This window comes from Eublepharis macularius, chromosome 9, assembly GCF_028583425.1.
Source record: "Eublepharis macularius isolate TG4126 chromosome 9, MPM_Emac_v1.0, whole genome shotgun sequence".
Taxonomy (NCBI): Eukaryota; Metazoa; Chordata; class Lepidosauria; order Squamata; family Eublepharidae; genus Eublepharis; species Eublepharis macularius.
In genome coordinates this window covers 23,328,868-23,354,296 of record NC_072798.1, presented here as the reverse complement: position 1 = coordinate 23,354,296, position 25,429 = coordinate 23,328,868, and the positions used below count along the sequence as shown (strand labels likewise).

The window sequence follows — 25,429 nt, the reverse complement described above, 5'->3', positions numbered from 1 at the left end:
AGCCTGCCTTCTCCCCCCCCCTCGCCGGCTTCCAGGCAGGGGGAGGGCAAGCCGCGTGCCGCAAGGAGCATGCGTGCCGGGGAGGGGGATGGCGCGGGGAGGCGGCCGCTGTTTATTTGCGGCTGGCCCGGCTGAGGCACGGCAGAGCGCGAGCGGGGAAGCTCCGCCGGCGGCTCGCCTTGCGCGCTATGCGGGCGTGGAAAGGCGAGGCAGGGGGATGCCCGGCGCGGGGAGGGAGCTAGCCGGCCGGCGGGATGGCGACGGCCGCGGGGGGCAGCCGGGGCGGCAGGGAGCCGCGAGCGCCTCCGCAGCGGCCGCCTCTCCCAGCCCGGGCCGGGCGCTGGGGGGCCGGGGCTTGCGCCGCGCTGCTGGCCGCGCTCTGCTACTGGAACTCCCTGCGCGGCGAGTTCGTGCACGACGACGTGTGGGCCATCGTCAACAACCCAGACGTGCGGCCGGGAGCCTCGCTGGCCGCCGCCTTCGCCAACGACTTCTGGGGCAAGGGCATGGGGGAGAACACCAGCCACAAGTCCTACCGGCCGCTCTGCGTCCTCACCTTCAAGTAAGTCGGGCCGCGGCGGAGGGTGGCTGGCTCGGTGGGGAGGGAAAGGCGCTCTGCACGCGCCCCGGGGCGCGCTCAGCCGGCCTGGCTGGCGCCTGACGCTGCCAACTTGTGTCAGTCACGTCTCGCCCGCGGAAATTGAGTTTATTTGCAGATTCCGAACAGTGGACCCGCGGGGCTGAGGAAGGACATTGGGTTTTTTCTCTCTACAGATGCTAATTTTATGCTTTTCGCACCCCAACTCTATCCAGCTAATTACTTACTATACCTCCCCCCTACTTGAAATACCCCTCCTGGCTGGATAAAACCCGATATACTTCCTCTTCTAAATGTTTCTGAAGGCGGCAGCTTTGACTCTGGGAAGCTCATACCCCGCACATCTAGTGGGTCTTGAAGGTGCTGCTGGACCCGAATCTTGCCCTCCTGGCCTGGGGACTTTTCTGCGTCCGAGGGATGCGCAGATAAGAAGGGTCGTGGGAACGCTGAGCCCCAGCCCGGGGGGAGAACTTCGCCTGATGCTGTTTAAAAAAGGCGGCGGGGTCGGTTCATTTCTGGCCGGTGGGTGACCCTGCGGGAGTGATTTGGCGGGGAGCGGAATCCTAACCCAGTCGGGACTCGCGGTTGCTCCAGTAGCGTGGGAAAGTTTAGGACTCTTACTGGCGCTGACTCCCCTGTAGTGGCATTTAACAGAGAACATGGAGGGGGGGGGGCGGGGAGGAAGAGACAAGCCCCTTCCCGGAGGACCTTGAAAACCTGGACGGGGCTGGGACAGCACAGGAAGGGAAGGGCTCTGGACGCGTTCGCAGGAATTTCCCTTGTCCTTCAGGAGTGGGGAACGGTACGGGCGATGACGCTTCTGGGCTGAACGTGGCCGGGACCCCGGGCTCCCGTCTTCCGAACTTGCCCCGAACCCTCTTTTCTGCTCGCCTTGCCGTCCGCTTCGGTTGGATGCCCAGCGGGGAAATAAATCCCTTCCTCTGGCCAGAGCTGGCAGATTTCCCCGCTGAACCCCGGGGGCTGCGTCGTCTATTGGAAAGTCGACTCTCTCTTGCCCCGTCCAGACGCGCCGCTCCTGCTTCCTTGTCCGGGTCCGGAACCGATGCCCTTTCTGTGCCCGCTCCCCGCGCTCCTTGCCTCTGCACCAGGCTTGGTGGAATCACTAACAGTCGCCTCGAGGCGTCGGTGTGGCCCTCCCTCAGTGGGCGGAGAGGTTCTTGGCTGCTTGTGGACGATTTAAAAAAAACAATACCCACCTTTACCAGTTCAGTTGAACCAAGAACTGTGTGTCCCAGTTGGTGCTGGTCATATATGGGCATATTCCCTGCTTTTTTGCAGGAGAATTCTTTTGGGGTGGTGGTGGCTTTCCTAGGAGTTTTTACACCAGAGGCAGGTGAAGTTGTGACCCCCTCCCTCCCTTTTCATTGCTTCACATGGTCGTTTGCCCTGGATAAAAACGTCTCAAACCCTCTAATTAGTCTCATGGAATCTCAGCCACTTGGTACAAAGTAATATTTCCCCGCCCCCTCCTTTCCAACTTTAACTACCTGTTCACAGTTGATCATACAAGCTAAATATTTTTTTTCTTCTCCTGGATTCCTACTAATTATATTTGCAAATTATTTAAGTAGGCAGCGCATTCAGAACCAGCTCTCCCGCTCCTATCTGTTGAATATAGCTGTTGCTTGCTACTATGCAGTTACAGCGATATTGCAATAGACCTGACCTGTGTCATCATACTATCTTCCCGGTCTAAGTCTCTCTGGCTGTGTGTTTTGGTTGGATGTCTGGCTATATTGCTTAGTGTGGGCACCCACCCAGCAGATGTCATTAGCTCAGCAGGGGAGCACTGGCTATGCTGACATCTCCAGGTTTGGTTGGTATCTCTGGTTGACGTGTGTGTGTGTGTGTGTGTTGCAGATAGCCAAGGGGAGTGGTGATGAGAGGGGGTTCTACAGCTGACTAACAGAAGCTCTCCTGTGTCTCATAGAAATGCTGGGCTCTGTCAGCCTGTAATTAGAACCAGTACAAGTGTATGAAGGGATAAAATGCTGTAAGCCGCTTTGGATTCCCATTGGGGAGAAAAGTGGGGCATAAATCAATAATGAGGCAGCTTGCTCCTTAAGCTTCTGCCCTCCCCCCCCCCATTTGCTCAAACAATTCCAATTGATCACTATCCCAAATGCGATATTTTGCTCTTCCCATGCTTCGCAGGTAGTTGCTATTCTCCAGTGGGCTTTCAGTGTCTGCCTCTTCCCATTTAGCGATACGGTAGATGCCTGATTTAGATTCTCAGTGGCTGAGCGTGTAGTGTGAGCTTTGGAGGGAGGGTTTCCTCACCTGGCTTCATAGGGGGAAGGTGCTGATTTCATTGTATGTCATCTTGCAGAGTATTGTACTCTGAAAAGGGGACTGATAAATTTACACATCTGTTAATGTGTAAGCCACCTTGAGCTTCTTAAAAGTGGAATATTTTTTAAAAAATAAAGTTGATTCATGGCAAGTGGGGTAGGTGTAAGTGTAAGATGATGCACACCGGAACATAAAATTCCAGCTTTAAGTGTATGCAAATAGCATCCGAAGTTGCTGAGCCCAAGAGCGAAAGAGACCTTGGGGTGGTAGTGGATAGCTCAATGAAAACATCAATCTGGTGTGCCACAGCAGTGAAAAAGGCAAATTCTGTGGGCTCTTCTTCTGTTAATAAGATGTGTCACCCAGGACTGCTTGCCTCTTTACTTTTTACTGGCTTTATATTTTATGGGTTATTCATGTATGGAATGGGCTTCTTGCATTCTAGGATGCCGTCGGAGGAAAGGCCCAGCCCCATCGCTTCAGTTGTTGTTGAACACTGTGCAGCAGAGTGGCTTAGGAGTATCCAGCCACTCAGAGATTCAGCGCTGCAGCAAAAGTAGAGCTTTGCTGACTGCATGAGTCTGGGCAGAAGGCCTTCTTCATCAGAGCATCAGAAGAGTCTTACGGGATCAGACCAGTGGTCTATCTGGTTCAGCATCCTGTTTTATGCAGTGGCCTACCAGTTGCCCTGGAGATCTGCCAATCAAGGCATAGAGGGCAAGGCCCTTGCCTAGCGCTGAATTTCAGATATTTACTGCCTCTGAATATAACTTTACTCCTGTAGTCTTTGATGGACCTCTTCTCCATGAGAGGATATGTTCAGGGAGCATTGTTTGGAGGCCTGTGTGCTAGTGCAGAGAATGGAAAGGGTGTGCGTTGGTAGTGGTACTCTCTAGATTGCTGTTGATGCTGCTGGTTTAGGGGAATAGGAGCACCTCCACTAACGGTGGCTTCTTTTCCTTCACTCCATGCACTGCTAGAGAAGAAAGTTAATGTAGCTGCAAAAAATGCCTTTTTCAAACTCATTTTAGCCTGGAAGGTATCCCCCTTACCTTGGCACAGCTGATCTGGCCACCTGGATCGAAGCCACGGTAACATCAAGTCTAGACTACTGTAATACCCTCTGCATATACCTTCCCTCAAGGTCAACTCAGAGACTCCAGTTGGTGCAGAACGCCACAGCTTGATTACTATCAGGAGATCGGCAGAGCATGTGTATTATTCCCATTCTGCAGTCTCTGCATTGGCTTCCTGTCAGCTACTGAGCTCAGTTCAAGGTTTTGTCCATTGCATACAAAGCCCTTCGTGGCCTTGGTCCCTCATCTCTGTTTGAGTGCCTTTCTCCCGTATGCTTCACCACTGCAACTTTGCTCATCTGAACAGGGCCTTCTGCGAGTGCTGCTCTTCAGATGGGGAGAGTCAACAGCTGCCTGTGCACAGGCTGTCTTTGTGGTGGCCTCATCTTATGGAATGGCCTGCCTGAAGAAGTCGGGAAAGCTCCCACTGCCCTACCTTTCCACAAACTGTGCAAAAATAGAATTATTCTGGAGGGGTTTTGTACACAGATAATAGGTCTGTGCTGTAGGGAAATGGTTCAGAGAGATGCATTGTGTAAAGGGACAGGGACTGGGACTGTAGACTATGCTACTGTATACTGCTTGTTGCTCTAGGTATACTCCTACTGGATAGTTTCCTTGTGGTCTAATATGACATGTTAGTTTACTACTACTACTAACAACAACAACAACAACATTTGATTTATATATCGTCCTTCAGGATGACTTAATACCCCCACAACAACAATCACCCTGTGAGGTGGGTGGGGCTGTGAGAGCTTCTAGAAGCTGTGACTGACCCAAGCTCACCCAGCTGGCTTCACGTGGAGGAGTTTGTTTCAGTGGAGGAGTTTGTTTCAGCTCTGTATTCAATCTGCTTGATTGTATTGACTTACACTGTGTAATCCACCTTCAGCTTCAAGAAAAGTAGACTATGAATGAATGAATGTGCCTTCCTGAATTGTTCTGTAATACTATAACCCCATTACATTTTTCAAAATGCCCTCCTGAACAATTCTCTTTTTCTTAAATTGTGAAATGACGCTGTGGGCGGAGTGCGTAATACAAGCAGAAAAAGACTTGTATTGCCTGGGCACCCTACAAGACTCTGCGGTTGTTGGGTTTTTTTTTTTTGGTACTAGTAATGGTTTGTCCCCACAACCTGTTGAGTAGAGGAAAGCTATTACAGTGGTGGAATTGGTTTAAGGATCTCTTCTTGGTTATCTTTTTTGCCAGTCCATCCAGTTGCAATCATTATCATCCATGTAGTGCATGGAGTCTTTATACTGCTTTAGGATGTGTGAACCCTGCATTTCCTCCACGTGCCTGATGGTCGCCTCTGTTCTTACCCTGTCCTTGGTGCTGGGATGTCTGATTCTCATTACAAATCATACCTGCAGGGTGTGTGTGCCTCTGCATTGGGCAGAGATATTCCCTGTTAGGTAGCTGCTGTTTTCAGGCATGGGTGTAGCTATGGAGTGTTCATGCTATTGTTTCTTTGGCATTGTGTATTGCATGCACTGTGGTACTTATCAACATATTCTGGTTATTGATCAGTACTAATTGTGATTCCTAACTATTGCCATTCATGAATCCTTTCCCCTGCTCCATGTCTACCTATGCAACTATACTAGGTCTTGTGCTGTATACCCATGCCATTGCTTTGTTGTGGCATAGCCCCTTTGGCTCTTACTTGGCTGCACTTGTCAGCATTCCCTTGTTGCAACATGCATAGTGCAAGGGTGCTTAGGTGCAACATTTCATGAGGCAGGATAGAAGCAGGAATTAACACAGAATCCTTATGCTAAATAACTACCTACTGCATCTCCTTGTTGCGTGTCCGGTGCTGGTATCCACTTGTTTGCGTTAGTTTTATGCATGCTCTATAACAAAGGGGCAGGCTGCTAAGGTGGTAGAATGTGTAACCCTTTGGACGATACCACTTCAGGTAAGAGATGCTACTTCTCAATACTTCACTGTGCTAAAAAAAAAAATTCCCTGCAAAAATAGAAAGTGGGAAATTTTAAGTCAGTGGGCTATGTGATCCTTCTTGGACTGAATGTAGCCTGTAGCTTTTCCCTCCAACCAACCTGTTTTTGGGATTCCTCTGCTGAATATAGCAGGGACTTGCCAATATTTGGCAGCAGTGCAAAATGCAGACTGAGGAAGAGGAATGGAAGGTTTTGTGTGCACGTTTGAGTTGGGACTTTTCTCGCCTTTTTCTTGCAGTTCTCTGTGTCCAAGGAATTGGCTGCTCATTTGTTTTGTTGGAAGAAAAAGCAAGGAAGACTGTGTCTATTTTCTTCCACTGTGTATTTATTGCTGTTTTCTTTTTTAAAAATAAAATCCATTAGATTGGTTGTCTGTTCTTGGAATCTCATCAGATCTTTTAATCTTGCCAAAAATGCGTGATGGTTTTTAAAAAGTACATGATGTACACATGGAAGGAGTGTCTTCCCTCTTCTTTTTTGATCTGTGGAAAGAACCTTGCATGCTAGAATAACTTCATGATTTGACCATCACGTACAAATCCTTTCATGGCCTTGGCCCCTCATATCTGCAGGACTGCTTCTCCCCCTATGTTGTGCCACTGTGGGCAAGTGAGTCTGTTCACTTGCCATTCAAGTGTAATTCGTCACTTCTAGCTTGGCTCTATATCTTTGTTCATCTGAAGAGGGCCTTCTGCCGATAGGCCAACAGTTGCCCACACAAGCGCATTCTCTGTGGTGGTCCCCACCATAAGGAATGGCTTGCCTGAGAGATCAGGAAAGCTTCCGCCCTCTTGGCTTTATGCAAACTATGCAAAACTGCATTTTTCAGGTCCCCCCCCCCCGCCTTCTCAGGCAATAGGTCTGTGCGGTAAGGAAATTGTTCAGAGAGATGCTTTGGTAAAGGGACTGTAGACTGTATACTACCAAGTATTGTCTGTTGATGTAGATATGCTCTAGGGTTGCCAGTCCCTCTGTGGGGGTGGAGGATCCCCCACTCTCAGCCTCCATCCCCTGCCACCACTCATATGGCCAGCGGGGGGGGGGGGGCAGGGGAACAGACCTCCTGGACTGTGCTCCCAGTGCGGCGTGACGTCACTCCCAAAGTGACATCATTGTTCAGGCCCTGGGAGTTCTCTCATGCTTTGTGCCGGGACGATTTGGGCCCCAAATGGGCCCAAAAGCAAAGAACGGGATTGCTCCTGGGGCCTGCGCAGTGACATCACCCCCAGACGTGATGTCATCACACCACGCCAGGAGCACATACCTGCACTTTATGCACACTCAGGGAGTCTAAGAACGTGAGTGCCTGGTCCCCCCCCTTCCCACTGGGAGGGTAAGGGGACCTGGCAACCCTGATATGCTCCCATTAGGTAATTTCCACATCATTTAATATGTCATATTGAACTACTTACGTTTTGTTTCAGCAAGGGCCATCTCTGTATTCCTATACTGAAATTTGTGCTTTTCTGTTTTCTGCAATCCATATATTTTTTTTGGAATGTCTCAGTTGTTGATCCTCATAATTTAGACAGTGTGATCTGTCCTGAGTCTCAGGGAGAAAGGTGGACTATAAATAATATAAATAATTTTGTTCTACATTTTATTAAATGCCAGAGTTTTATAAGAGAATCTGAAGGTGGGTGGCTTGCTCTCTGTCTGCCCTGATTGGCTGGAGGCTGGCTTTCTTTGAGATGGGAGCTTATAACCTAGTGGAGCAAACAGTTCTTGGAAGAGGGAACCATTTTTTTAATGGTGAATCGTCATGTGACGAAACCTTCTGAAGAGAAGGCTGTCAGGTAATAATTGAGAATCTTGTGAATCCACACTAAACCCTCCCTTTTAATTGTAACTACTAAAAAGAAAGCTTGTTGATGCTGTGATGGAAATTACCAAAATAGATGGAGACAAAAAGCGTGCCACGTTTTTCTGGTGGCTTCCATTCATGCTGTTAGAGCGGGGCCAGTGGTTGCATTGCCTGACCTAGAGCACTAATCTGTTCTATCTAAGAACAAAAAAATCCCCTGCATTTGCAATAATTATAGACACTAAGCTACGTATAGACATTTGAGCTTTTTAACAGGGTTGTAGAAGATCCTGTGGAATATGAGCAATTACTGATTTTCTCCATTTGTTTCTTTGGTAGGCTCATCTAGGCTGGAAGTTTGTCTGCAGCCCTTTTTACCATGCATATTTGAAATATTTTCAGAATTCTTATCCCAAAATTTTGGGGCTAAGTTAACATGTCATATTCTCCAGTTTATTGTATATTGAAAATTATTCTATTCTTTAAAAAGAGATACACAGGGATTAGGGGCAAATCCACACTCATTCATCTTCCGTTTATCTTGCGCTGTCGTGGCAATCGCCTTCATTCTGCTACCAGGCTGTGTTTCCTCGCATCCACCCTTCTGGTGCGTCTTCATGACTCAATCAGTTCTCCACACGCCGCTGAGTAAAGCGTCACAGCGGGCGGTTCCATCCTCTGCCGTCAGAATTGATGGCGCTCGTCACTTCCCATTTTTTTTTTTAAAAAGGGTCAATTATCCGGTATACCGATATCTTGACTCCGGTGACCGTTTCTTCCCGCGCAAACCGCTGCTCACTACGATTGGTTTACCAGTATACCGACCTTTATGCACTGTGAAAAAAAAGGGGAGAAAACGGATTTCCGCGAATATCACGTGGTTTGGAGGGAAGGCGCAATAGTGGCGCGGTGATGGCAGGGAACACGCGGAACGGGAAAGCATGTGAGTATCTGCATGAATAGTGCGCCAATTGCGAAAAAGCTGCGGAAACAAATAGGTAGTGTGGATTCGGCCTAGGTTTCCAGAAAAAGTGGATCTTATAAAACCCATACACACAAGGGTCTTGTGTTATGCATTGTCACCCCACCCCATACAAAACGCACATTGCCATGAGACCCTTTCTGTTTTAATTGAATATCTTCCTGCAACAAAGAGGCTGATCTCAAAGTATGTGAAAGTATACTTCTAAAAAACATTTTCAGCTTCCACCTTCCTTGCGTGATCATTTGTAACGCTATTTAAACTACAAAGAAGATATTTCACTTCTTATCTGCCCTTTGGAATGGCATTTTTTCCTCTTGCATTTTTCTGGTTACATTTGCAAACCAACCATTACTGGGCTGCACGTGACTTGATATTTGGTTTATTCCCGCCAATAGGTCATGGAGGGAATCTGAGACACAAGCACTTTAAATGCCCTACAAGCAGTAAAGAGCAGGAGGTGCATGTAATTTGGGAGTAGTGAGATTTGAAGTGCATATTAGTATAATTGAGGTAATGTGTAATTTGCCCATTAGGCAGCTTAATAGCTGAAATTGCATGCTCTGTTTTTTCTGACTTGTTCCTACAAGCAAGAGTCAACTTGTCTTCCCTCCCCCCCAATTCTCAGAAGGGTTGACAAATGTAATCAAAATTTCTAAGACTGAAAAGCAAGTCTCCCCCCCTTCTAAGTTTTGTTTTCCTTTATCTTTTTTAAAAAACAACTAAGATGCATTTAAGTTTGGGAATATTGAATAAAAAGCACAGCCGAGGACTTTTTAAAAAAAAGTCTTATGTTTGTACGTAGCTAGATTTGTAATTCTTTATCCATTTAGGAAGACCAGACGAAGATCGATGGACACAAATCAGAAAGCAGGGCGAGGCATCCCGGATAAAATAGTATCTTGAAACTGTCTTTGATCCTATTAACAGACTTTCTCCCAATTGAATGAATGCAGTTCCTGGGGATTTGGTTTCAAGGGGGTGGGGAATCAGGGTGAGAGTGCATTAACCCTCCCTCCTGTGCCTTTTCACACTGAAAATGGCCGACTCCAAACTGCTTTGGGGAAAAATTATGGGAGCTCTCTCCCCTCACCACAAAACTACAGCCCCATCAGCTATGTTCCTTAAAATTTAAGGAAACTTCTCTTAAAAGGATCCTGCAGCCGTATGTAATGTATACTTCTGCCCTTAATCATTTAAAGGTTCTTGAGAAGGATAGAAGTGGGAGAGTGTTCCCATCCCCCAACGCCAGATGTCCAAGGAAGTTTAATTGTCATTGAAGAGCTTTTAATCAAGGGCCGCATGTGCACAACTGTATATTAACTAGCTTTCTCTCTCTGTGCCTAGATACTACTATCTAACATTATCCTGAAAATATTTCCTAGTTGCTCTAGTCAAAAGTAATATGAGCCGAGTACCTAAGTTCCATTTTACTCTAAATAAACACCTCTTTTGGAGCATTTCATTACGGAACTGAAGTCCGTCATTGTTGGTTTTCCAAAACTTCGCATTTACCTTCTTAGAGAATGAGGCCACTCCTTGTGATAGTTTCTCCAACTTTTGGGGCTGTGTATCTAAAGGGCATTTGGGTTTTTAGCAAGTTGGGTCTTGGTTTCCCACAGCTCCACCTCGATGGTTTATTAAAAATAAAGGAGAGCCCAAATGGGCTTGGGACCCTGGAGGTAGCGTTTCTACCTTCCTCCGAAGCCTTTTTTCTGTGCAGAAACAGTGCTGAGGGGGGAGTTATTTCTCTATTTTTGCTGCTCCATGTGAACAGGGAAATAATTCCCCTCAGCAGTGTTTCTGGGTGAGAAAATGGCTGGGGGTGGGGGGGAAGCCCTTCCTTCTCCTATGGCAGCATTCCGAGCCCATTTGGCCTGTCCTTTTTTTAAAAAAAGCCATTGCTTGTAGCTGCTGTATGGCCGTGCAGAACCTGAGTTGGGTCTGGGAGACCCAGATCCAGCTCGTTAAAAACACAAATGTATAGTTTGGCCCTGAGCTGGGACAGAATCCTCTCATACGCTATTATACCTTACCGGTAGAAAATGTTTTTTAAAAGGGTATAGGAGTTGATGATATACAGAGGCTATACAGCCTATTTCCAAATGTAGATGACTCAGCCCTCTCTGCCTCTCTTTAAAGATTAAGCTGTGGTGATTGAATGCTCTTTGTTGTAAGAGTTTATTGTCAGCTGGTGGCTGTATGCAGACTCAGTGAAGTGAAACATCTCTTGTGGGGGGGGGGGGGTGGAGTATTTCAGTGCATCAAACGCAAATGCAAGATCACCGACCCAGAGAGTCTCAGAACCGTTGGAAGTGCATTCCCCTTCCATCACCAATCCTAGCATATTGTTCGCTTTCCCCCTCATCCAACGTGGTGAGAAACCGGGGGTAGTACGTCAGGGTTCTGTTTCCTTTGGGTAAAAAAAATAGCAGAGACTTGAGGTGTTTTTGTAATTTTGTTTTATATACAAGTGTGCAAGCAGGGGTGGGGCTGTAGTTCAGTGGTAGAATATATGCTTTGCATGCAGGTGGTTCCAGGTTCAGTCTTCCGCAATGTCAGTTAAAAGAGTCAGGTAAAAGACTGGGGATGGTGCTGAACTTGCCACCTGTCCCCACAGGTGGTTGCCACAGCAGGAGGGCTGCAATATTCAGAAGTCATTTCATGCTTCGTATTAGTCCCAGGCTACCAGCGTCTGGAGCAGATCCAGCCCACGTTTTACTGATGGCTAGGGTTGCCAGCCTCCAGGTAGTGGCTGGAGATCTCCTGGAATTACAACTTATCTTCAGGCCACAGAGATCAGTTCACCTGGAGAAAATGGCTACTTTGGGGGGTGGACTCTACGGAATTATGCCATGCTGAGGTCCTTTCCCTGCCCAAACCCCACTTTCTCCAGGTTTCACCCCCCAGATCTCCAGGAATTTCCCAACTTGAAGCTGGCAACCCTACTGATGGCTGTGAGTAAGCTGGCTAGGCAAGCTGCTGTGAAGGACTATAGGCCAGGCCAGCATCAGCATACCCTGAAGTGGGACAGTTGCCGGGGTTCTTGGTGGGGCCCATTGCCCCATCTCCCTCTGCCCATCATTCCCTCACCTGCTCCCTAGTACTCCGCTGCCCATGCTCCCAGTGAAATGTGCTGCTCAGCACCATTGGAGAAGAACATGCAGGTGGTGCACGGCAGCAGTGCTCCTGGCAGCCACGGTGGCAGAACCTCCAGAGCTCTCAGGCAGAGGGCATGCGGGTACTGTAGGCAGCTATGAGTGCAGGCATTTTGAAGGCTCATGAGTAGGAGGAGGATGCACAGGCAGGTCGGGGGCGGGCGTATGCGTGGGGAGTGGAACGTGAGGTGCTAGTGGGGGGCTGGTGGTAGGCAGGGAGGGAGCCCTGGACTTTCTGTGTCCAGGGACCCCCAAAGTCTGGAATTAGCCCTACACAGGCTTTGGCTTCCTTTCTTTGTTCTGACTAAAGTTATACATGGTTTACTCAAAACAACCCTCAGCATATTCCTGAGGACTTGCAGCATCCCATGCGGGTCTCTTGCTATGGCAGGAGTCCCCAACCTTTTTGAGTCTTCAGGCACCCTCGGAATTCTGGTGCAGCCACAAAATGGCTGTTATAAAACGGCTGCCACAGCCATCAGAGCCAGCCACAAAATGGCTGTTGCAGCCTACTTTCAGTTACGCAGGGAAGATTATTGTGCTGTAGTGGCGGCAGCTGCTAAAGCAACAGTTTTAAAAATCAGTACAGCCAGTCAGATTTCCAGGGGCTGGTTAGAGGCATTGCTGGGCAAAATACTCACCTGGTCTTGCCCACTTTCTAAAAAACACTTGGGTGCACCCGGAAAGGGGTCAGCAGGTGCTATTGTGCCCATGGGCACCATGTTAGGGACCCTGTGCTGTGGTGATTGAATTTTTGCCTGTGCTAACTCCAAGCTACTGATGAGGATGGAGGGGGGCAGCCCTCGTGTAGCTGGTGTGTGCAAAAGACAGACTTGTAGAGGAGTCCTTGCTTAGTGTGGGACCATGTGCTTTGCACAGAGACTCGTTTGCAAAATTCAGGTCAGGTTGCCTTCATTGCTATGAAAGGTTGCATGCTGCCAGATCACCTAGAAAAAGAAGAGAGCAGCCATTCTGAAGAACTGATAAAACGTCTGGCTGGCTAAAGCCCAAAGAGAAGGATGCATTTCCTGAATCCTATGCTGAATTTTAAAATTAAACTGTACTGACACAATAGTTCGCCCTGTTTCTATTGACAAAGTGGTTCATCCTGTTTCCACCATATCTTCTCATATTGGAGCATTTGCCGTAGGCTGCAGTGTCAAAGTGTACTGGTGAAAATGCCTGTATTTTTACCTTCAACGGAGTTAATTTTTTTTTTTGTATTTTATTTGTTCAAATCGTTCATTTCAGTTAAGCTGCTTTGACACCCCGTTGTGGAGAAAAGCAAGGTAACAGATTTCCTAAATAATGATAATCTCCAGGATCTGTGCTGGAAAAGAGTTGCTGCCAGCCAGAATATACAAGGTCTGGTTTGTTATAAGGCAGCTTTGTGTTTTCATAGGCGTTTGTCATCAGGCTGTAAAATCTTTGTGGGCTACTAAAAACCTTTTGTGAACTTTATTTGCAACACTTGCCAATGTGTGTGGGTGTTGTCTTGGTTTTCCTAGAACTTCACTTCCAGGTCAATACCTGTAATTGTTCTGCGTTTTCTTTCTTGCAGGCTGAATATATTGCTGGCTGGTATGAACCCCTTCTGTTTCCATGCCGTGAATGTAGGCCTGCATTGCCTAGTGACGCTCCTGCTGATGTACACTTGTGACAAAGCTGTTTTCAAGGACAGCCGGCTGGCTTTTGTCACCGCTCTGTTCTTTGCTGTCCATCCCATTCACACTGAGGCTGTAAGTATGTGAGAAACTTAGAGCGATGAGAGTTTCCTTTCTGTTTCTGTGGAAAAACACAGCATCTCCCCAGTAACTGGAAATGTACTCGTTTCCACAATAAAATGTGATACACTCGCTTGCTTTGGAAGGTCTGGCTACAAAATGTTGCTGTGTTTAAAGAAAATAATCAGCATGGCGAGGGAGGTTCAGAATCAACTTTATTTACACTTTCATTGCATGTTAGAATCTTAAGACTTTGGAGCGGAGCAAGCTTATTTGAAAGAAAATCCTGTTTAGTTTAACGGACTTGCTTCCATTAGGCATGCATGATGATTTTCTTATAATTCTAAGAGCAAAACCACAGATGACACAGGAGATTCTGTTTTTTTTAAAAAAGAAACTCTGTAACAGGCACAAGGAGGATGGATCTGAACAGAGCAGGAAGCGGTAGAGGGTCTTTAATCTTTTCCCTGTCTTGATCTAAATTATTCCCTTTTTTAGTATTCCCCGGGGTGTGGTGGGGGTGAGGGGGAACACTACAGCGTCATTTAGACTGGCAAAATGATGCAATGCCTTTGCTCTAACCAATTTTAGAGCCCTGTGGGAAAAAAGTGTGGAGATTATGGATTGGCTGGAGCTGGCTTCGATACTTGGTTTTACCCAATTCCCTTCCTTTTGTGGCTCTCTCATCCCCCATGGCTTTTGTACATGTCGGTCTCAAGATTCCTAACATAGCAAATTTTTTTGGTAGTCTTCCTTTTTTTGTTTACCATGAGATAACTGGTTGGATACAACCATGTATCATGGATCTTACATGTCATGTGTGGTTTGACCCTAATTAGGTGCACTGCCCAGTACTGGTAGGGTTAAGTGCCAAATGGTTTTCATTGATGGATAAGAAGAAGACCCTTGGCTGCCTGATGAAGCTGGAAAAACTTTGAGATATCTTTTATGCTGAGAGATTGTTCTGTCGATCTTTCTTCAGCATTTTTTTCATGAATTCAGCATTCAAGAAACTCCCCAAGTGATGTTGTGTCAAAAGAGTTATGTGAAGAGCAGTAAACATTGGAAGGTGGCATAAATTAGGGGATCATGTACACAGGTATCAATTAGAAACTCCGAGCAGAGCTGGAAACATGGTTCAGCTAATCATGGTGATTAATTCAAAAATGAATGAAATTAAGAAAGGAAGTACTAGTTGTCAAACATTTGCCTTGTGTGCACTTTTTAAATGCTTTTATCTGGGGAAGAGAGGAGGCAAGTTTCAAATTCCAAGCAAACTCAAATACATTTTCAAACATTGGTGTCTAATTTTTAGGGTCAGACCTTTTAAAGAGCTAGGGGGAAACGTTTAGATTTCTAATACTAGGCACCTGGAATGTTTCTCATTTGGGGGCACAATTCTTTGGGAAGATATCTCAAGGCCCTTTAATGAAGGGACTGTACTGGTTTTCCTGTTACTTGCTATGGGACTTTCATAGGAGAATTTCCTGGAGTTCTGTTTCCCACAGCCTGTTAAACCCATCATTTCCCCCAAAAACTTTAGTCAAAGCATGCCTTCCTAAATCAAGACAGCAACTTCTTGTGCCTCCCCAAATGTAACTAGAGCCATATTCTCAGAATTCACGTACTTTATTAAATCCTAAATGTGCTCTGACTCTTCTTGGTTTCCATGAACGATGTTTGTTACTGTAGTTGGGTATGTAAGGAGTTTGTACGTTCTTAGAAACCAGATATTTCTTGTTTTTCCTTCATCTGTCCATCCATCTGTTCTAGTTCCCAACATTACACCCACTTTCCCCAGAGTTCCCTTATATTCAAGAAATCGAACCAGTGGCAAGGCCGTTCAGATACAGCCAGAATGGTGTAGTGGTTAGAGTTTTGGGCTAGCACCTGGGAGTTCAAAGTTCAAATCTCCACTCTGTCCTGGATGCTTGCTGGGTGCCCCATCACTCTGTCTCTCTCTCAGCCTAACCTACCTCACAGGGTTGTGAGGGGGAAATGGAGGAGAGGAGAAAAGGGTAAAAAGCTGCTTTGGATCCCCAGTGGGGAGAAATTCAGGCTGTACATGAAGTAATATAAATAAATAGAGGTTTGTTCGCTTTTTAGCTGCTCTTGGCTCCCTCTGTTCTTCTCCATTCCTCCAGCCTGTCAATTTGTAAGATAGTTTAAAGATGATCGGGGAGTATCCGTGCCATTTAAAACTGAGGTGTGGAGTGACCAGCCGTATTTATGAAGCATTATAAATCCCAGCTTGGTCTTTCCATTGCTTTCCTCCAGACCAGTTCTTAGGGGGGATGTGAATCGTTGAGACTTATGCAGGCATGAACAAAATGACTTCCCTTGCTGAGAACCTTTCAGGAGAGATTATCTTTTTAATAACAAAGGAGCCTTGAGCTTTCCAGATTCTTCCCAGGCTGTTTCATGAGTTAATCAGCCAGAATAATGCACTTTTTAGAGGAGGAAAAATCATTGGTTGAAAGGAGAAGGGGGTTGGTTGAAAGCATATATTCATACATTGAATATATGTTAGTTAATTCAAGATAAGAAAGGAAGAACTGAGAAACTAAGAAGCAAATACCAGAACTCAGAAGACAAATTAACTTATTACGAGCCAGGTTTCAAGGCTGGTTTGGAAGTTCTTGTTATTTAGCAGGAGGTAAAATGTTGAGCTAGCACAAATAAATTACTGGAACCCACCAGCTTGGAGACTCAAAAAACTTTCCTTGCCTATGCTGTTTGGTGATTAAAATTTATGTATTAACAGAGAATTGATTAACCTTTTGTAAGCAAAGTTTGCCGTAGTTAGGAATGACTATTCTGGCCTAGAAAGAGGGTTTTTCTTAAAGTCCATTTCTCACTGTAGTAGTATATTTTTGAACAGTGTTGTTTTAACCTGGAAGATTTGCAGAGTTATGAAACTTTCAGGAGAAGAGGGAAAATTTTCAGAGCTGCAGACAAATTTCCTTGCTGCATGATCTTCTTTTCCTTTCATTGGAAGCTTTGCAGGATCCTTGGGCTAGAGCTGCCAACCTCCAGGTGAGGCCTGGAGAAACTCCTACAACTATAAGTGATCTCTGGATCAGTTCCCTTGGAGTAAATGGCAGCTTTGGAGGGTGCAGTCTATGGCATCACATCCCTGTTGAATTCTCTCCCCCCCCCCTTTTCCCAGGCATTTCCTCCAGATCTCCAGGAACCTCCCAAGCCAAATTGGCAAATTGTTAACCCAAGCTATACATTATTATATAATGAGGAACAGTCACTTCCAGCGGGGACAGTTGGGAACCGTGGTGCAGGAGTGGGTGCTAATGCTTTTCCTTGCCCACCGTATTCTTGTTCCAGATTTCTCTCTTCAGCAGGTCCCTCCTCAGTGGAATTTTAAATGCATGTTTCCCTGTACTTAAAATTCCATGGGAGAAGAAGCTGATAATCTTTGGCACAAGAAAAGGATTAAGCAATCTTGCTATGCTTCCGTGTTTCCAATTGTGCAGCCTTCCAAAGGTACTTTTCTCAGCAAGAACAGTACTTGAGATTGTATGCACCAGTGTAGCATAGTGGTTAGAATTAGGGGTGTGCATGGGGAAAAAATTTGGGTTTCCCCCATGATTTGTAATACCCCGAATGATTTGTAATATTTGGGTTTTTAAATCACTGTGACACTGAGAGACCTCTGTCTTTTGGTGCTACACCTCTGAAGAAGCCACAGCTGCTGGCGAAACATCAGGAACTACAATGCCAAGACCACGGCAATACAGCGTGGAAAACCCACAACAACCATCGTTCTCCGGCTGTGAAAGCCTTCGACAATACACTTTGGTTTGCTCTGTAAAGATTTGGAGCATACTGAAGTGAGGGGGGAAGCTGTCTCCCACCCCACTTACCTGCCTGTGGAGCCAGGAAAAAGACCAGCTGGGTGGCGGGGAAGACCAGAGCCAGAACTTCTGCCACCCACGCTGCCTCCTCTGCTGCCACAGCAGCCAGCTGGGCAGCAGGGAAGGCTGGAGCCGGTGCCTCTGCCGCCCGTGCTGCCTCCTCCATCACTGCCAGGAAGGCACAGGTAAGTGGGGTGGTGGGAGGGAGGCTTTTAAACTTCAACTGGCCCACAGTGGGAAGGATTTCCCCGTGGGCCAGTTGAAGTCCGGGAAAGGCCCTGAAGCTTCCCGAAGCGACCCGACTGGCTTCGGGAACCTTTGATTTGGGGTGTCCGAATCTTTACGGAACGAGTCCAATTCAGGCATTTTTCCTGAATCGGATAGCCAAAGCTCACACTCCTAGTTAGAATGACAGATTAGGATGAAGACTCAGGTTTGAATCCCTACTTTGTCATGGAAGCTTGTTTAGTGATCTTGAGCTAGTCACACACCCGCTGCTTAACCTACCTCACAGGGCTGTTGTGAGGATACAGTGGAGAAGAGAGGTGTGATGTAAGCTGATTTGGGATCCCATTGTGGAGAAAGGCAGGATGTAAATGAAGTAAATAAAGCAGACTATAAATAACAAAGTAACTTTTGCATAGAGTATGCTCTTCCCTTTTGGTTCACATTACTACTTTTGGTTTCAGCATGAATTGCAGTTTTACTATATGCTAGAAGACAGGATGTTAGCCATGATAGGTAGGGAACCATGATTTTCAGAAACAATGTGCTTTGATAACTTTGTGCTTGGGGGCGAAATAATAGGAGGGGTGATCATTGCTTCTATGGCAGTAGAAAAGGTGAAGCAGATTAACTTTTCATCCAGCAGTACATTTCTCATGCTCTAACTCACCATGTAAACAGGGTTGTTTGGGCTTTTGAAGAATCCTTGGTTTTTGCATCCCTGCATATAACATAAATTTAGCATAGCTTCTATCTTGGGCCTGTCCTGTGTTTTATAGATTACAGCAAAGCTTTTGACAGTGTGGATTATGAATAGCTATGGAAAGTCTTAAAAGAAGTGGGAGTGCCACAACATCTGATTTTTTTTTATGCACAGCTTGTACTCTGGGCAAGAGTAATGCTGATTCTGTGAACATATCAAGATCATGAGAAGGAGGGCAAGAAGGGTTACATCACTGCTTAGTTCTAGTGGCCCCTTCTTACATGCCCAGGGTAATGCCAGTTGCCACCTTGGGGTCGGGTAGCAATTTTCCCCAGGCCAGTTTAGCTAGGGATCCTGACAGTGTTTTGCCATCTTCTGGGCATGGAGCAGGGGTCACTGGCTGTGTATGTGGCGGTGGGGGGGGGAGGTAGTTGTGAATATATTGTCTAGGAGTTTGGACTAGATGATCCTGGAGGTTCCTTTCAACTCTATGATTCTAAAAGGCTACTGACAGGACAGAATATGGGGAAACAGAATGTTTTCCAATTGGCAAAGGTGTCAGACAAGGATGCATATTATCTCCCTACCTCTTTAACCTCTATGCAGAGTATATCATAAGTGAAGTTGGATTAGTTCTAGAGGAAGGTGGAGTGAAAATTGGTGGAAGGAACATTAACAATTTGAGATATGCAGATGATACTACGTTATTGGCAGAAAATAGTGAAGACTTGAAATGACTACTGATGAAGGTTAAAAGAGAAAATGCCAAAGCAGAATTACAGCTGAACATCAAAAAGACAAAAGTAATGACTACTGAGTAAATACACAATTTTAAAGTTGACAATGAGGAAAATGAAATTGTTCAAGTTTTCTGTTCCTTGGCTCAATCATCAAGCAAAAGGGAGACTGCAGTGAAGAAATAAGAAGATTGAGACTTGGAAGAGCAGCTGTGAGGGAGCTAGAGAAGATCCTTAAAGATAAAGATGTCTCTCTGGGAACCAAGCTCAAGATAATCCAAACTATGGTATTCCCCATTACGACAGTGAAGAAAGGTGACAGGGAGAAAATTAATTCATTTGAAATGTGGTGTTGGGGGAAAGTTTTGTGGATACCATGGATAGCCAAAAAGACAAATAAGTGGGTTCTAGATCAAATCAACCCTGAATCCTCCCTAGAAGCTAAAATGACAAAACTAAGGCTATCGTACTTTGGTCACATCATGAGAAGACAAGATTCTCTGGAAAAGTCAATAATGCTAGTAAAAGTGGAAGGCAGCAGGAAAAGAGGAAGACCCAGAATGAGATGGCTTGACTCAATAAAAGAAGCCACGTCCTCAAGTTTGCAGGATCTGAGCGAGTCTGTTAATGACAGGACGTTTTGGAGGTCTTTTCCTTCATAGGGTCGCTGTAGGTCGGAGGTGACTTGATGGCACATAACACCCCCCCCCCCCAAAAACAGACACATAGCTTCTATCTTGGGCCTCTCCCTTGGCCAGAAGGTCTCATTTGAACTGACTAATTTGTTGTTTATTCTACTATAATTTAATATGATATTGCTGTTCGCAATGTGAAAAAGGAAGTACTACTACTTCGAGCAGGGAGCAATTAAATTGTAGAATTCACTGCCAGTGGATGTAGTGGTGGCCGCTAGTATGGATAGCTTTAAAAGGAGATGAAACGGATTCATGGAGGGAGAGGTCCATCAATGGCAACTAGCCAAGGGAACCTCCGCATCCAAGGGCAGTAAACGGCTGTATTATCTGTGCTAAGATGCAATATTGGGAGAGGCCTCTATACTCTTTTTATTGGCCATTATGTTGGTTCTGTTTCTTGGTTGCACTAAGGACTGTGGAGAATTCTGGGGAAATCGGGTGAAATGTTGGAAACTTGGATGAGGAAGAAGAAATATTACAAGCCCAACGGAAATACCAAACACTGTTCACATGGATGGAGAGCCCTACGCTAGATGGATCACTGGTTTTAAAGAATCATAAAACACAATGACATTATTTTTTACTCTCTGGTAAAATACTAATTTCCTTAAATAGAATCTGGCAAATGTTAAGGAGAGACAAAAACAATGCCACACAAAAGCAATTGATTATTGCTAAAAGCGTTTTAATATAGCATTGTTGTTCAATTATTAATGTGTAACACGTTTCCATCTCTTCTTAGGTAACGGGTATAGTAGGCAGAGCAGATGTCTTGGCTAGTCTCCTATTTCTGTTGGCGTTTCTCTCCTATAATAGGTACGGTATTTGTTTTATGGCTGGGATACTTGTTTTGAAAGGGGGAAAACAAATAAATTGCAGTTAGCAGGGTCCGCTTTATACTGCCAAACCCTACATAAAACACTCTCTGTAACCTTATTTCTTTTTCTTTCTCCTCTCTCTTTGTAGTGGGTGGGGAAGGGTAGCTAAGAGCAGCCTTTCAGCTATGTGCATTAAATTAAGGGAATTGGATCCTCTTATCACACATTGAACCACATGAGGCCAGCATCCCCGTTGTGTTGCCACCTGCATCGATACCTTGGCAGTGTTCGTGCTGCGCTCCTCTTGCAGGCAGTGCCATTTTTCATTACAAATATTGCAGGATTTAGAACCCCGGTGGCCTTTTTAAAAAACAAAAAGAGAAGACACTTCTGAAGGGGAATCCTACAGAGTGGAGAAACAGCAGGGAATGGGGCCTAATCCTTTCCCAGTCTGTGCCACTCTGCTTCAAATGTTTCCCCCTGTAGAGTTACAAATGCATTTATGCAAAGGAAAGTACATTTAGAATCATGTGGGAGGCAGGGAGAAGAACAGCTGGGGGTGTTGAACGGAGAAACAGCAGTCAGGGAAACGCTTGTCACCTCTGTCGTCCGGGGCACTTTTTCCTTCTATGTATTTGCATAATATTTAGATGAGCCTTAAAGTACAGCAATGCTTGGTGATTTTTTTTGAGAGGTGACAAGAAAGTACTAGCTTTTTCTCAGGACACTTCTGATGGATGCCACACCACACAATCTAGGAGTGCAGGAATTGTCCCTGTTCGTCTCCTGTACAGTTGGAACCTGCAATCCAAGCTCTTGCACATACAGACTTCCACTCAGTTTACACTGAGTGTGGGAAGGGTAGCAGCCCCATGCCGGCCTGTACATCACAGAGCTTTCACTTCTGTTTAAGTGCATTGGGAAAGCCCTGTGGATCAATGGAACTCCATTTTTATTTATTTATGAAGACCTTTATTATATCCCAACTTTGTGTTCTGAGGTATTCCCAGTGAAGCTTACAGCACTGAAAGGTACAAAGATACAAAAGCTAAACAGGTGTGGGTTTGGACAGTCCCTGAATGGGAGCCTCTGCCCAAGAGCTTGGCTTCTTGGTGAAAGAAAGGCCAGATATAAATGGGATATTTCAAAAAAGAGAAAAATCCCACAGCATCAAATCATCAATAAAATAAGAAAACAGTCTTCCACTAAACCCTAGTCGACGAAGAACAGCAATGAAAAATGGTAAGAAATATCCAAGATTCAAAGTAACAAAAGCGTAATTAAGCAAGACATACTAACCAAAGTAGTAAATAAACTACAAGTCTGATTTCATGTTTAGGAAAAAGATCCACTTAAATGCCAAATGTTCAGCAACTGGAAGGTCCCATAAGTGCACTGAAATGTCTAGGCCAGTAAAGAATTTTGCATCAGGGAATATGATTCATCTGTGTCTGAACTGCCTCCATACTGGACAACCTAATCCTATTGAACTAAGGGTTATGATGTGGATAAATAAATAACTAAGCCTTGTAATGAGTGGAAATGTCTGTCAAAGTCTCTGTACAGGTTAAGTAAAGAATCACAGTTTTCATGCTTTAAAAATATTTGGTTTCTGGCAACTTTACAGTGAAGATTAACAGCTTGCAGAATGCATACTTCTCTATAAAAGCTTTTCTCTTTTTACATCAAAAATAGTTTCTTTTTTACATCAGAAATAGTTGTTTACAGGGTTCTAAATCTTGCCCAGTATACGAGGGGAAATTCTTTAATATGGATTGATCTCATGTGTAAAAGCTGTGGAAAATATTTCAAGATTACAATGGGTGAAAAAACCCATGAACTGTGTGTATTAATTACTTTTAGAGCCAAACCAAATTTTTGTGAACATTTTCATGCATCTCAAAATGCGTCTCTGTGTTTTGGCAGCTGTTTCTAAGGTGATAGAGGTGCTTGAAGGGGAACAAAAGTGTATGAGGGTGGGCGGAGGAGTGTGTCCCTTTGGCCTTGCTTCCAGATTCTCCTTGTCCAAATGAGGAGGTGAGACGGGGACTGGGAGGGGACATCTCCATGTTCCTGGTGATGTTCCCTGTATCCCACCCACAACCTCATGTTGTGGAGGCAACCAGGTAAAGTCCCCCGTCTTGCCAAACTATAGGGGTGGGTGATGAGAGCAATCACCCTTGGAGGGCTGGAAGGCAGGGAGTATTGCTTGGTTGTCTTGACAACCTAGGGACATAGGGTCTGGCCACATGTCAGTAATGAGCCTGTCCTGGTGCCTTGGCAGCTGCCTGAGGGTGTTGACCCCTGCTGCTGGCCCTTCCCTTCCCGATCTGTTTGTGGAAGTTACTTCTCAATCTTTTCCCACGTACAGTTTCTGTGTTCTCTCTTCTCAGTCACTAATATTTTTTTGGTCTTGTTTCTGTCTGCCATAAGAGAAGCAAGTTTTTAAGTCCATTTTACGATGTAAGCTGTCTTGATAACGACTATTATACTGAGGATTTCTTTCTAATCTAAGGAACTCTGCTTAATAGACAAACAACAAGTGAGTTTATTTTTAGTTATTTCTTGGGTTCTCCTTGCAGGAGTGTGGATCAGCTTTATGTTGGGGAACATTTCCCTCCGACTGCCTCGCTCTTCTTCTTGCTGCTTAGTTTATTTCTTGGGACTTGTGCAATGCTGGTAAAGGAAACGGGGATTACGGTGTTCGGCGTCTGCTTGGTGTATGATGGCTTCCTGCTTTCCCAAAACAGACTCAGATTGTAAGTGAAAAACATTTTTCTTTCCAGTTCTCTTATTTTGGTGTCATCGGTCTTGCAAGTGAATCCACAGAATTGACAAGACCACCAGTGTGGATGCTGAGCCACCTGACTACATATACATGTGTTACTTTGTGATATATTGATTGTCTTAAAAGGGGGGGGGGAGAACCAGTCATGTAGTCACCTGGGGTGAGTAATAATTGTCTGGTCAGTGAGGCATTACAAATGCTAGTGGCTGTCTTGCGTTAGTCCTCAAGATTCAAGGGCAGATGGGCTAGTGACTTTTATGGACTTTTATTTATAAGGCTGTGGCAAGCGACTTATAGTGCCATCTAAGCAGAGTCATTCTAAGCCATTGACTTCAGTGGATCTAGAAGGGTTTAACACTGTTCAGGGCGATGCTGATAGATGGTTTGACAGCCATCTCAAACAGAAGAGTTGGATGTTTTGAATAAGCAAGAATTGCAGAGAACTTTCAACGGAAAGCGAGGAATGTTGCTAGGAATCCTCAAGCTGCAGGAAAAGGATGAGCTAGAAATGTAAAGCCAGGAACCCATGCTCGCTTTTATGTGCACCTGAGGGCTTTGTTCTCCCTTGTGAGATGTTTTTAATGTCTGGGATTAGGATCCCCTCCCCCAGGTGACGAAACCTCCTGGCCTGAACTTACCCCATTGCTGCTTCCTGGATCAGGCTGTACCCACCCCAACACCTGTGCTGCAATTTGGTCCCTTTAAGACTGTCAGAAGTGTCCATGACTGGCCGGATCCTTGGGAAGAGGGAGTGGGCCTAGGGGAAGGTCAGCTGAGTGGCCAATGTCATTCCTGGCCTCTTGTGAGGCTGCCTCCTCTTATGAGAGGTTGGGAGATCCAACTGGGCCTGCATAGCTTTATGGGGCTGGCCCTCGTAAGAGGCCGGATTGCATGCCCCTGACTTTCTCTACAAGCTACAGGAGAGAGACCAAGAAGAAGTCAAGGAACAAGGTGGCAAGAACCTCCTCTTGTCTTTGTATCTTAAAGGGGGCCATAAATGGGAGGTGATGAGAGGAGAATCAGCCAAGGGATTGGACATGGTCACCCCCCCCCCTGCCTCACATTTGGCTTTCTTTGAATACAAGATGCTCCACACATACCATTTGTAATATTAGATGCTGTTTATTATAAGATGCTAGGTAGTACGGGGAGAGGGGGCGGGAAGCCCCTGAACACCCTTGGGCGAGTGACACAAACCACAAAGTCCTTTCAATCCTGGCCTAAATAGCTGCTATTGTAACCCAGTATCTCTCTTTTAGAAGGAAGAGAAAGTTGTACAGGCATAAAATACTGAGTGCCATAAACTGCTACAGTCTTGCTCAATAACAAGTTAGTACAGATATAAAGATGCATCGCACCTAAACCAGGCAGCCTTATTTCTGGAAGCTCTACTGTCCAGATGTGGCAGCTATATGATGTTACTGAAGCAATAAAACACAGTGGTTAGCAGCTGACAGTGTGCGGAACTCAACTAAAAGAATATCCGAGGAAAGGAGGAAATGCTGCTTGGTGAACAATTCGAGGCACCAATTAGCTTTAGACAACCAGGTCTACTAAGAGTGAACTCTAAACCAATAAACGTTGTGGCTTGTATTCCGCTATTCCTCTCTAAACGCTTGAAGCCTTTCCCCAGCCTACAAGCAGCTCTTTTGCCAGTGGACGATCCACTTTTGTTGGCAAACCTCCTGGAGGAAGAACTAGAAATGTTGGTGAGTGGTGTGGTAAAATACAAGCCTAAAAATGGCTCTTCCTCTTCCAATTTTGCAACTAAGAGCCATTTGGTGCAAACTCTCCATATCTATGATCCGGTCAGGATGTGCCTAGCTTGGCCATATCTATGATCCAGTCAGGATGTGCCTAGCTTGGCCATATCTATGATCCGGTCAGGATGTGCCTAGCTTGGCCATATCTATGATCCAGTCAGGATGTGCCTAGCTTGGCCATATCTATGATCCAGTCAGGATGTGCC

General features: G+C 45.6%; 1 protein-coding gene across 1 annotated transcript in view; it reads left to right on the top strand.

Moving 5' to 3' along the window:
- The first annotated feature begins 221 nt into the window (after positions 1 to 221).
- The window catches only part of TMTC1 (transmembrane O-mannosyltransferase targeting cadherins 1), a 178,159-nt gene continuing 152,951 nt past the window's right edge, over positions 222 to 25,429 (top strand). The window contains exons 1-4 of the mRNA XM_054989117.1: positions 222 to 562; positions 13,463 to 13,640; positions 20,597 to 20,670; positions 23,255 to 23,431. Of these exons, the coding sequence (XP_054845092.1) occupies positions 255 to 562; positions 13,463 to 13,640; positions 20,597 to 20,670; positions 23,255 to 23,431 (737 nt within the window). The 5' untranslated portion in view covers positions 222 to 254. The remainder of the gene's footprint in view (positions 563 to 13,462; positions 13,641 to 20,596; positions 20,671 to 23,254; positions 23,432 to 25,429) is intronic.